The sequence below is a fragment of the Mobula hypostoma genome, chromosome 7, assembly GCF_963921235.1.
Source record: "Mobula hypostoma chromosome 7, sMobHyp1.1, whole genome shotgun sequence".
NCBI lineage: Eukaryota > Metazoa > Chordata > Chondrichthyes > Myliobatiformes > Myliobatidae > Mobula > Mobula hypostoma.
The window spans coordinates 118260298-118274683 of NC_086103.1; the positions used below are offsets into that span (position 1 = coordinate 118260298).

The window sequence follows — 14386 nt, forward strand, 5'->3', positions numbered from 1 at the left end:
TTTAAATGTAAAGTCTTTAATGTATTCAGGACTTACCTGTAATATGATAGCTAACTTGACGGTTGATTTCAGATGTGTCATCATCTCTTGTACTGAGGACTGCCACAACCTCACCAGGTGAATCACTCTCTCTCACTGATCCTCGGTATATCTCATTCAGAAAATTTGGAGAATTGTCATTTATATCTGTGACAGTTAGTTGAACTATTGCTGTTGAGGACAAAGGTACATTCTCACCATGGTCCAAAGCTACCACAGTGAAAGTGTAGGCTGGTTGCTTTTCATGGTCAAGATCTTTAAGTGTCCTAATCCAGCCACTGTTGGGGTCGATAGCAAATACATTCATAATGTCTTCGAGATCCAGTTGAGTAGCTGGCAAAATACCGTATGTAACTTGTCCATTGGTTCCCGAATCTTCATCAACTGCTTGGACTTGGATCACTTTGGTTCCTATAGGCATTCCTTCCATTATAATAGCCTCATAGGGATTAGTCTGAAAAACAGGCTTGTTGTCATTCAAATCCCCAATTTCAATTGTGACAATTGTTGTCAAAATGATGTCAGTTCTTCCATTATGAACAGTGACTGTAACCAAAAACTCGTAGAATGGATTTATTTCGTAATCAAGTTTCTTGTCCAATTTTAACACCCCAGTATGTGAATCTATAACAAATACTGCATCTTGGTTGTTTTTTGATAATCCACCGTTAATTGTATTGAACAGAACAGTCTGACGGGGCAAAACCTGGATTGTGCCAACTGTGCTTCCTATGGGGACATCTTCTGGCAGCAGGAATGAATACTGATGCTGCAGAAAGGCTGGGAGGGTTGTTTCAGGAGGAAGCACATGGAAGTATACAGGAACCAGAACATTCCTCGCAGGGACACCTCCATCTGAGGCTTTGACAAAAAATGAGAGTATTGTATTCTTCAAATGGTCAAAACTTCCCTTAGTGACAATCCAGCCAGTTTCCTGGTCAATGTCTATTGCATTCGTTACGTAGTCCGAATCTTCACTGTATAATGAATATAAGATTTTAGCATTTGCTCCTTCATCTGGATCAAAAGCCTCAACTTGGGTGATTAACGACCCTTTAGCCACATCAGCCTTGACACTTGTTCTGTATTCTAGGGCCATGAATTGAGGAGCATTGTCATTGTCATCCACCAGTATGACCCTCACTGTGCAGAAGGCAGATCTTCCACCACCATCAACAGCCATTACCATGATATCCATGTTACTCTCCAAAGGAAGTTCTCTGTTTAGCTTTTCTGTTATAATAATCATCCCTGAAGAATCAATAGAGAAACGATCTTTCGCAAAGTCATTCACTATACGATAGTTAATATCTCCATAGTCTCCAGAATCACCATCAGTGGCAACTGCCTGTGCGACCTTACTCCCAATGGCAGAGTTTTCTCTCATTTCCACCACATAAAGATTGCTTGAAAAGACTGGACTGTATAAATTGGCACCAAGCACCCTGATGTGCACTTGAGCAGTGCTGGTAAAAATGCCGTCAGACACAGAGACGTTCAAGTTATACACAGGATCCATTCTTTGCTTCCGATGATTGGAGAGCGTAATGATACCTCTCTTGTTGTTCATGACAAAATTCATGTGGTCATTGCCAGACAGAATGCTGTACTCTAACCTATCAGCGTCAGAGCTGTCGGCATCAGATGCCTGCACACAAGTTACAAAATGACCACGTGGGGCAAGTTCATTCACATAGGACTCGTAGAGAAGCTGGTTGAAAACTGGAGGGTTGTCATTCATATCAGTTACGTAAACTGTTACAGAAACGTCACTGCTCATGGGTGGGATACCATTGTCTGTTGCTCTTGCTATAAAATTATATTCTTGAATTAGTTCATAGTCCAACATGCGAGATGTTAGAATCAGCCCACTTGTGCTGTCTATATGAAAGTAATCCGTACTGTTTAAATTGTCTTGAACGATCTGGTAGCGTACTGGCCTGCTGTTTTCAGAATCTACATCTGCAGCAATAACCTGCAGCACAGATGTTCCAACCATTGAGGATTCAGAAAGGGTTGCTTCATATACAGCTCTTTCAAAAATTGGAGGGTTATCGTTAACATCTTCTACTGATATATCCACGGTCACTTCTGCTCGAGCGCCTGTGAGAGAATCTGTTGCTTTAACAGTCATTTTATAGCTGGACTTAGTTTCATAATCAAGAGGACGAATGACACTAATCACTCCTGTGTAAAAATTTATATTAAACTGGTTTAGAGGATTTCCATCAGTAATTGTATATATGAGGCTCTGACCTTCAGGACTAGTTGCATTGACACTGAGGATAGGGGTGTGTAGCTGTAAGTCTTCTTTTACTGTTCTTACATAAAATGGCTTTGCAAAGACAGGCATTGCTTTATTAACCACGGTAATGGACAGTTCTACTTGTGTGGAGAGAGGAGGAGAACCACCATCTGTTGCAATGACCATGATGTTGTATTCAACATTGGATAAATCGGATTCAAAAGGTTCCTTTAATATAACAACACCAGTATACCTGTCAATCTCAAAATGACCATATTCTTCTCTGAGGAAGTAAGTTACCTCTCCATTTTTGCCCTTGTCACAATCCACGGCACTGACATGATATATACGTGCTCCTGGCTCTGCATCAACTTGAACTGCAGCATAATAAGGAAGACCAACAAATACTGGTGGATTATCATTAATATCTTCAACCTGAACTCTAATGACTACTCGTGCAACACACCAGGGATCATCCTCACGACTTGCTTCCACCACTAATTCGTACAACTCTTGATCTTCCCTGTCAAATGACACGGGCATTGTTTGCACAATCCCAGAAGTAGATTTAATTGTAAACTTGTCACCAGGATTCAATATTCTGTATTTCAATGGCTCATTAAGTCGGTTCCCCACAGCATTTACCACAGCTACTTTCTTTGTCTCTGTGCTGTTCTCCAAGATAGAAGCTGAATAGAAACTTTGAGTGAACCGAAGACCACTGTCAATAGCATATTTCACTTTTATCTTTACCAATGCTGTGCTGCTGAATTTTCCGTCAGACACACGAACAGTAAGGTGATAGACTTCTTCAGTAAGCGTTTGATTCCTTACAGTGATTATTCCACTTCTTGGGTCAATTGAAAAACAAATTTCTGCATTACCGTCCAACAGTGTATAAGTTAATTCTGATATTACTTCAAAGTCAGGGTCTGTAGCTGACACCATGAGAACCTCAACACCACTATAGGTTGGCAGGAGGAGAACAGATTCATAAACGTCCTGGCTAAACTCCGGGGGAGAGTCATTGACATCGGTCACATGAATGGTAACATCAACTGGAGAGTCAGCGGTGAGCTGCGGACTTCCACTGTCTCTGACATGCACTTGGAAATGGAAAATCGGAATTGTTTCATGGTCAAGGTTTGCAATGGTTCTGATTGCCCCTGTGCTGGAATCAACTGAAAAGTATGTTTTTGCTGTGGATTCAACAATCTGATAGACAAGCAATGCATTCTGATTGCAATCAGCATCAGTAGCCTTTATAACAAGAGGATTGTTCACTGAAATTAAAACAGGACTTTTGGGAGGAGCAGCCTCACTAATGCTACCTGAGTATTGCGAATGAAGGAAGATTGGAGGATTGTCGTTTTGATCGACAACATGAATGCTGGCTGTTACATTTGAGGACATTCCTGCCATGTTGGTTGCTTGCACAATCAGCTGATATGAAGGAACATGTTCATAATCAAGCTCTTTCTGAACACTAATGACACCTGAATAAGGGTTTATTGCGAAATTGCTCTCCAAATTTCCAGTTTTTATTTCGTAAACTACTGTTGATTGACTCACTGCTGTGATCGTAATCACTGAGGTACCAACACTGGCATTTTCATTTACTTCAACCATGTATTCTTTCTGATGGAACTGGGGTTGAGCATTGTCTGAGAAACTCACAGTGATACGTACAATTGCAGTTGTAAAAAGGGGTGGTACTCCCTGATCAATTGCTTTAACATTCAGAACATAGTGGCCAAGGTGGGTGAGATCAAGTTCTTTTGAAACACTGATAATCCCCAAAACTGGTTCAATCTTAAAGGTATTCTCATTGTTGCCTGAAACACAAAGACATTTGCAATATTAAAAATGCATGATGTTTTTGAGATATTAACAGAACACATACAGAATACTAAATTAAAATTGCTATCTTATTTTAATAATGCAAGTCATTTTGGCCATCTTTCAAAAGAAAATATATTTAAATATACATTTCAAATATGGTGGATTCCAGTTAATTGGAACACATTGGGACCAGTAAGCAGCTGCCCCAATTAGCCAAAGTTTCATGGAAATAGTTTAAAAACTGTATAAAAAGGACAAACTACCACATAACTGAATAACGAATGAAGTATTTAAATGAAATACCAAGCAGATTAGAAGAACACTAACAATACTACACCTAGTTCACATAATGGACTGCTTTCAGACAACGCTTTTGATGTTTGCATCCTCCAAATCATCATTTTCATTGTAGCATTCATAATGATTGTTGATACCTTCAAACTCCTTATAGTTCAGAACTTGCTGAAAATGTGAAATTGTTTCATTTTCACTCCCTAAAGTTTCTGGCATCTCCAAGCCTCAAAGCCTGAAACCGCAGTGAGCAAGACAGTTCTGAATTGTCTTACTGCTTATTTCTCCCCAACTATCAGTGACAAATTCACTGCTTTTCAAACACAAGCACATGCAACTAATGCTATTTAAAAACCGTTTGTTCTAAGCATGGTGTAGTGTCTAACGGCCTCACAAGTACGCATGACTGACACTAGTTAGAAACTTGGCAATAGTCTCCTGTACCAATTAAATGGCATAATGTCCCAAATAACTGAAAGGCATGCCAGCTTTTTTCTCGATTAGTATTAAAAATTAGTGGCTGCTCGATTAACCCGAATCCACTGTATTACTAATTGGACTGTTTTACAAATGCTACAAACCCATCATCCTTGGGAGAGTTTTATCCATGGGCCCTAATCTACTGTGCCACTTCCAATTCCACTTGCGAACCAAAGCTGCTAAAAGATGGAAGGATTACGAAGAGCAAAAAAATTTGATACATACAATAAAAGGAAGGCTCAATATCCTCTACTAAAATAAAAAGTAAAATGAGAATAATTTAAAGGAGGACTGCAGCCAGTTAAGGGCAAAAAAACAGAAACTACCTTGCGGATCAGTAAGTATAATTTAAAGACTTTGGATCTATCTTCACCAGAGGGATGAAGTTAATATTTCTGCTCAGAAGTAGGATGAGCATATAGTATACTTGACAGGATAAAAATAACAGAACCAAAATAAATTTCTTCCAGAATGGCACCCAGCCTGAAGGGATGTACTCCTAAACACTTGGATAGAGACAGAAGAAACTGAACACAACCCTTTAACTCTCTTTACATTTGGGTGCCATGCCAGAGGACTGGTAGTTCAAAAAAACAAAACAATTGTTAAACCTAATAACTACTGGCCAATGATCATAAATCAATTGATAGGAATACATTTAAAATCATTGTGAAGAACAAAATTAATTTTCACTTGGGAGATCTGCATTCATGAGGAGCAATTAGAATGGATTAGTTAAAGAAGAATCAAGTCACACTATCCAACTGAATTCCACGTTGAATTAGCAGTGGGTGGGGGGAGGATGATGATAGTGGATTGGACCTTTGGATACTATTCCTATGGGCATAACATATTCTACATCCTTAACATCACCTGACTCCATTTCTGACTCAGGTCACCATCTGATAGAAGATTTAAATTTCATTGCCACTAAACTTGACTATTCCAGTGCATTCTTTATTTGTCCAGTCCTGTAACCCTCTGAGATACCTATGCGATTCTAACACTAGACTCCTGTATACTTCAAAATTAAGTATTCCACCACCTGTGGGCCTGACCTTAGGTGTCATGACCTTAAGCTTTTGAATTTACAGAAATACTCTACTGTCTTCTAGCAGTTATAGTACAGGATGCGAAACAGATTACCAAACAGGCTGGAAAACACACTACCAAACATTCTGCAAGGTAACTCCAAGCTAATTATGAACTTATCTATGAACTACTGGCACAGATCAAAAATAAATTCACAATTTTTTAGCAAATTTACTGGAAACCAGGATAGGCTACAAAAAGCCATTAGTTTCGTATAATGTGTATTCAAAGAAACAGATTTCTCTCATAGATCATAAATCTGAATTAAAGAATTATCTCATGCTTTAATTAAATAGTAAATATTTTTCAAGTCAATCTGGTGTTAGAATGAAGTGAAAATTTATCATATAAGAAACAACATTACAGTTCCTTGGGAATTCTCTGAATAGCAGGTGGCAGACACAACTTGTTGCATTTAATCATGTTTATCATTTTTGCACAATTTAATAGCTCTGATATTTGACATATGAGGAAAATCCTCAATTCAGGATATCAATCATCATGCATATTTTCTCCCGAGAAGCACTATTTCTTTGCATTCACACTCACCTGCTTCAATACTGTACAATAGTTCTGCATTTTGACCTTTATCTTTGTCCAGGGCTGTAACCTGCAGAACTGCAGAACCAAGAGCAGCGGATTCGAAAACTGAACCTTCATACACAGCACTAGTGAAGTATGGAGTGTGGTCATTGGCATCGGCTACATTTACTATAACTCGTGCCAAGTTACGCCGGTAAGGAAATTCTTGATCTCGGACCTGGTGAAAGAAATACGTATATGCATAGAGCTGAGCATTTATAAAAGAGCCAATGCTAAATTTTTTTTTGCACTTATACATAGTATGGTACTAAAGATACATTGTTAAAATGTTTTGATATAAAATTAACCTAAATTCATAATAGATTTCACATCTATCAATGTTTTCCACTTGATAAAGAAATTACAGCATTTAAATGTTCATAAATCAGTTATCATGTGCAATCCAAGAATGTTTTCACAAGATTCTGCAGAGAAAATACTGCTGTGAAGGACTGATGTTGGATGCTGGCAGAGCTCTAAAACTATGCTTGCAATTTTCAACATATATTGGCAACAGTTTTTGTCATATTACATCTTTTACATAATAATGTACATACTCTAAAGAACTGAACCGAGAACAGTAAGTGATGTCATATTTTATCTATGATCCTTTATATAGTTGAAATGAGGGCTTGCCAATTTACAGGTACCACATGCCCAATAGATGAGGTGTGAAGCAGTAGGAGATTTGCCATGCTTCAGCAGGTAGCTGAGATGTGCATGTGACAGAAGGAGTCTGAAAGCAAAGTTCAGTTTATGGCCTTTTCCTCACCAATTATTGGTCCTCAGCTGGTTGTCCAGTTGCATTAATACCACTCTGGTAGCGGGTAGCCTTTGTCACTCCATGCTGTGCTTCATTTCCTATCTAACTGTGTCCAGCTGACAAGTAGCTTATAGAAATTTGAAATGGACCTCAGTTTGTATATACCTTAAGCTTAGGACCATGTGGATTCCAACAACTAAAAGAATAAAGTAAATTTAAAGTAAGTGTTTAAGGTGTTAAGAAATGTGAAAATGGTTTAAAATTCAACACCTAGATAATTTTGCCTATACACATACTATCCAGTGAGCAAATCACCTTGATGGTCTTAACTTGAGCATGTAAAAGGCTGCCTTTCAGAAGCAAGGAGAAATGCAGGTGGAGTACATGCAGAAATCAGTATTCACTGTGCATAGGATGAATTGCACTGAAGGAGTCCTAGGATATACAATCTAAGTACAGGGCATAAATAAAAACTGCTGGATAGAGCTGGATGTCAGATCAACTCGGAAGTGAGATCAGTAATAGTAATCCTGAGAGAATATCACACATATGTACACACACATATATGTTCATAAATGCTACAGAGAAATAACAAGAAACAAAGCAACTGATTTTAATCATGAATTTTAGGACAAAAGCAGTATTTAATTGCGGGTTTAAACTAATAAATCTCTCAAAGAACTTCAATGAAATGAAGCAAATTTTGAGCCACAGTGCATTTAAGTAAAGCCTTTTAATTTGCTTTGTTGATAATAAGATGCTGGTTATAATATAGAAATGTAAAACAATTCAAGAAATTAATCTTGAATAATAACATTACTTGAGAGTTTATCATGGCATTAGTTGCATTGTTGAATGACAGAATACCAATCTTTTCAGTCCAATTTAAAGCAACTTGCCTTTATAAGTTTTAATTATACAATTTAAAATTCTCATTATTTAAACAAAGGAACTAAAAATGATGATTTGCCTCTCTCTATCTATGCAATCTCCTCTAGATCTACAACTCTGCACCTCCAGTCCTCCACCTCGGATTTTCTTCACCACAGCATGGCCCTCCTTAATATAGCTTCATTATACTTACAGCCAAACTTCTTATCTATGGTTTTATACAAAGGAGTAAAGAGCTCAGGGAAAACATCAAGGACCAAGAGGTGAATCTGGACAAGACTTAATTTTGGGTGATGGTAACGTGTTTGAAGTCAGTTTTAGCTGATCTAATGTGGTTAGCTCTAATTCATTTCCAGATCCAGAGTGAGTTGCAGATCTGGTACCTCGGGAATTGCCTCAAACCTGGAGATGACCCAAGTCAGCACCTCAAGAATTGCCAGCAGTTGAAACCAGCTCCCAGTTTGCAGTCAACAGGAAGTTCCATCTCAACTACGTATCTCAGGGACATCAGGCCTTCAATACAAATCCGTATGTTTCACTTGGCATATCTCTCTTTCTCTCATATCTTTGAAGCTTGGTTTTAATGTCAAACTCATTGAGTGCAATGAGTTGATTCAGTCATAAATACTACTAATTTCTATAGAGCACTGATTTCAGTAACAATAGATGTTTGTGTCTGAGACTGAGTTGCTGAGGTACAGCCTTTGTATGCAGCTATGTTTGTGTATGGGGGGGGTGTGGTTGGTGTGTGGATTAGGTGGTAAATAGAATGTGGCTGGGTAACAAAACCGAACTGTGCAACCCTATGACTCTGGCCCCTCTTTCTCTTGTTAGCTCAAAAGCATTTAATCATGCAGATGGTTTGACCCCAATCTGCATGATTCAACCACATCGACCACACTCCCACCTCTGTCCATCTGTCGATCTCACTCTCTCCCTTCTCAAAGAACTTAAGGACAGCAACTAACATGAACACATTAGTTTACACTTTAAAGGTGATCAACTTGCACACTTAAAATTATATAGATTGCTAGAACATTATCATTAGAGCAGGCTAAAAAAATTAAACTTTTAACCTAATAGCCTTTATAGGTCACACATGGAAATGAGAAAAAAAATACTGTTTTGTGCAGTGGAGTTTCAGACCTAGAAGTGTAATCAAGATATCAAGCTGCATCTGCTGCAGGATCCAAGATAGAGAAATATCAATAGTGCAAATGATCTTTATCTTTCAAAGTTTGCATTTTGCCACTAACAGGCATGACTAGCACATTTAAAATATTTACTTCCTTTTGTGCTAATGTACCCATAAACTGCAATCTTATTCTCAGTCTTAGTACAATGCATAGGTTAGTATGGTTAATTTTAAATTCAGAGTAAACATTACTATGCAATGAATGCATTCAACGATAGTAAAGCATATATATCAACATAGTACTTGCAAGAAAACGCATTGAGGTTGGATAACAATGCTCCGAAAACTAATGGAAGAACTTTTAGGTATTAAATCATGAGGAAAAGAATAAAAAGACCGTTGCTGATGAGGTGCTTTTTGAAATTAAAGACTGATATACTGTCCATTTCCTTCACTACCATAACGTATTACAAATACATAGCAAAGATAGGGTCAATAAAATGATTTTAGTTTTCATGAGAACCAATCATGAAAGAATTGATAACAGAGAACAGGGAAAAAACAATCAAGTTGCTTAAACAGAGAATTTAAGAATCATGGGACTATTGTCGGGAGGATATCAAAGATTGAATCATGCATTCAGAAATAATGTACTTTGGAAGCTTCATAGGGTTCACAGAAATTTCACTTCAGGAAATGAACTGTGAAATCAGCAGCAAATATTTAAACTAAAATAGCAAGGGGATAAAAATGGTGGAAAAGGATCAAGCTAATTTATCCAAGTAATAGCTTATTTACGATATCCCATTAGCCATATTTATTAGATTGTCAGACACCCTCAAGCTGCCATTAATGAAGCAACTGGGCTGTAAGAACACAATGAAACAATGACAAAATTACCATAAAGAAGGGTACAGAAAAATTTGAAGAGAAGGAGGTATAGGAGCTTTAGTTCCCACACCACCAGGTTCAGGAACCCTTCAATCTAAATGTTATTACCTTACAACCATCAGGCTGCTGAACCAGTGTGGATAACTTCACTCATCTTACCACTGAACACGACTTAAGGACTCACTTACAAGGACTCTACAGCTCATGTTCTCAGTATTATTTATTTATTATTATTTGTTTCGTTTGTATTTTTTCCACACTGTCTTCTTTGGCATAGTTTGTCAGTCTTTGTGTGTAGCTTTTCATTAATTCTATTGTACTTTTTGTTCTACTGTGAATGAATGCTTCCAAGAAAATGAAACCCAGGGAAGCTGTAATTCAAAAAGCAAGAAGAACCAATTGTCTGCCCAGTCTGCCTTGCTACACTGCCTCAGATCATGCCTTTGCATTATGATTAGTGCATCATACTTGAAGAAGATTAATTTTGAAACTCTCTGGGTCACTGTAAAATTGCAAGACATTCCAAGGAAGTACTAAGTCATTTTCTTTACAACAGGTGCATGCATGACAAAAGGGACAATCAAGCAAATGGAAAATTGAGAGGTGGTTGAGGGATCCGGAGAGGAATCTTGTATGGGGGAGGAAGCATGGACATTTAAAGGCATTTAATGTGATGGAGTTTACAGCTAGCAAAGTATTTGTAAATAAGTATATGGGTTTGATATTCAATTCACCTGCAGTAACTGAACTAACAAAGCCACGTGATCTTGTATCAGCAGGAGTTTTTGAAGATTGGAAGAGACTGGTAGAAGTATTGAGAAGATGAGCTGAGAGATTCAGGATTGTTTAATGTAATTTCCAGTACACAAGTGCAAAGGAGAACTAAATAATTGTTACTCCAGATCCAATGCAGCACAAAAAAAAACACCCTAAGATAAAGAAAACAATAGCAAAAAATATATAAATATAAATACATAAGATAGCTTATATACGTAGATTTTTGTAGTGCAGATGAAAGGAATGAAAGAATATTGTCAATGACTCAGTTAAGAGCAATGTTGTTCCAACAGCAATATCTATAATGACTAAGACACAAAAGATTGAAATTTAATGGGCAGAAAATCAGTCAACTTTGCAGGTCTCAGCAAATAAGCCAATAAGACCGTAAGATGTAGGAGCACAGTTAGGCCACTCGGCCCATTGAGTCTGCTCTGCCATTTCATCATAGGTGATCCATTTCCCTCTTAACCCTATTCCCCTGACTTCTCTCCATAATCTTTCATGCCCTGATTAATCAAGAACCTATAAACCTCCGCCTTAAATACACCTAATGACCTGGCCTCCTCAGCTGCCCTCGAGCTAAAGAAATTCTTCCTTATCTCCATTCTAAGTGGACACTCCTCTATTCTGAGGCTGTGCCCTCTGGCACGGGACTCACCCACTAGAGGAAGCATCCATTCTACCTAGGCCTTTCAACATCCAATAGATTTCAAAGAGATCCCCCTCATTCTTCTAAATTCCAAAGAGTAAAGGCCGAAAGCTATGAATAAAGCAAACAGGTGGAATAATAGGTCAGTTAAGCAAACAGGCTAAACAATTTTAATGATATTTTGTCTGAAATAAATTCTTGCCTTATTTCTGATCATAATCTTCTAAACCAGGAGTTCCTAATCTGGGGTTCACAGACTCCTTGCTTAATGGCATTGGTCCATAGCATAAAAAAGGTTGGAAACCCCTGTTCTAAACTAAAGAATGACCCTTTTGCTTATATTTTTAAGCACAGTCCCCATTATGTATAAGGACTTGGGTGTCCTTGTGCAGGATTCCTTAATGGTTAACTTGCAAGTTGAAGCAGTGGTAAGGAAGGCAAATGTAATGTTAGCATTTATTTCAAAAGGACTAGAATATAAGAGCAAGGATATAAAGCTGATGGTTAGTAAGGCATTGGTCACGTTTGGAGTATTGTGAGCAGTTTTGGGCCCCTTATCTAAGGAAAGATGTGCTGGCATTGGAGAGGATCCAAAGGAAGTTCACAAGAATGATTCCAGGAATGAAAGGGTTCATTTATGACGAGCACCTGATGGCTCTGGGCCTGTACTCTCTGGAGTTTAGAGGAATGCGGGGGGGGGGGGGGGTGGAAATCTCATTGAAACCTACCAACTATTGAAAGGCCTAGAGTGGATGTGTAGAAGATGTTTCCTATAGTGGGGGACTCTAGGACCAGAGGGTACAGCCTCAGAATAGAGGGATGTCCATTTAGGATAGAGATCAGAAGGAATTTCTTTACCAACAGGGTAGTGCATCTGTGGATTTCATTGCTACAGATAGTTGTGGAGGCCAAGTTATTGAGTATGTTTAAAGCAGAGGCTGATAGGTTCTTGATGAGTCAGGGCATCAAAGGTTCTGAAGAGAAGGCAGTAGAATGGGATTGAGAGGGATAATAAATCAGCCATGATCGTAAGGCGGAGCACTCAATGGGCCCACTAACCTAATTCTGCTCCTATGTCTAATGGTCTTACTGACAATTTTTGCTCTCAGGTGCATGCTTTCATAATTCTGATATTCAAGAAAAAAACTGTTCTATGTTTAGGGGAATTTGGGTGGATTTTAAACCAATAAATCATACTAATCTCAGTATTATTTCATGAATCGTCTCTTAAGTTGTTCTGACATTATTTCATTTTTTGCAAAACTGCAATAAAACCAGCTGGCCCTGCTAATAGTAACCTTATGGAGCCATTTTCATGTCTTGACATTTCTATAGCTTTTAAATTACTTGACCAAAGATAATAGTTTTTTTTTGCATTACTTGCTCAATAGATGTCCAGTCATGAACGATGGACATCTCCACATATGAAAGAGATCCCATATATTCATTCTTATGCACTGCAGAACTAGTTTCCTTTGTCTTCAGTCTTATTGATATTTCTTTTTATCAATCTGATGTGCTTTTGATTATTTTAGTACTGTGGAGTTATGGTTAGCACATTGAGTAGCCTTTTAGTGTATTTTCCATCTTACGGACAATAATGACTTAATGGCTGGCTGTAAGAGTCGAACACATTAGTTACCCAGGATGGCCTGTATAGTGTTTAAAGCATGTATTACATAGAAATTCATTGACCGCTTTTAAGACACAAGGCATTACTGCTGTGGAAGACTCATATCAACTGTGGCTAAAATCATGCAGGAAGAAGACAGTTCCAAAGTCACCAAAATATTTTCACTGCAATTACATCTAAAGCTGTGGGTCGATGCTTGTCGTATTGGTTACAAGTAGCTTGACTTAGGAAGAATGACATTCTGTTCATTTTAAGAAATTTCTTGGGTGATGGGAAACGATACTACTGACACAAGGACAATGGAAAACATATTTGATCATTTAACAACAAAATGATTTTGAACCTAAACTGGCTCTAGGCCCATAGGCTGCTGCAGAGCCAAGAATCTGAATTTATAGTTAATTGCTCATGAAAAACATTTAGACTGAAAAATACACTTATCTCAAACTGAACTTGGATACCAACATCTGTGAGAACTCAGGAGAGCAGAGGAGGCTGTCGCGATCAAAAATGCTAGAAAAATGGGAAAGCTAAAATGTGGAAAAGATGAAACCCCACACTACCAAATGTATTTTTTTTATTATTAAATTCAGTTTCTACATGGCAACCAGCAAGAATACAAGGCTGTTTGAACAGTGGGTGGGAAAGCCTGCTGCTGAACTTGGAGAACATAACAGTACTTTGACTGGAGCAGCAGACTGAGAGCAAACCTATGACTCCAGGAATCTTTGAACAAGTTTATCACAAGAATGTGGTTGCATTCATTTGAATCACACACCCAGTTATTAGTTTTGGCTACTTCCAGCATAAATCACAATCAACACATAATGGTTAAATGAGATGGATAATGTTAACATCGTATGATCTTCAAAACTTCACATCAAGTTTCAGACACAGTTATCACATGTATGTATATCAAAACATACAGTGAAATGCACTGTATGCATTAACAACCAACACAATTGAAGGATGTATTGGAGGCAGCCCGCAAGTGTTGCCACACATTCCAACACCAACATTGAATGCCCGCAATGTTTGCAGACACAGAAGCCACAACAACAGAATACAGCAAA

At 38.0% G+C, this 14386-nt stretch overlaps 1 protein-coding gene across 4 annotated transcripts in view; it reads right to left on the bottom strand.

The window, feature by feature from the left end:
• The window catches only part of LOC134349486 (protocadherin Fat 3-like), a 763599-nt gene that overhangs the window by 144174 nt on the left and 605039 nt on the right, over positions 1 to 14386 (bottom strand). For all 4 annotated transcript variants that reach the window (XM_063053870.1, XM_063053874.1, XM_063053871.1 and 1 more), the window contains 2 exons: positions 6539 to 6749; positions 37 to 4119 (listed from right to left, as the gene is read on the bottom strand). In XM_063053870.1, the coding sequence (XP_062909940.1) occupies positions 37 to 4119; positions 6539 to 6749 (4294 nt within the window). The remainder of the gene's footprint in view (positions 1 to 36; positions 4120 to 6538; positions 6750 to 14386) is intronic.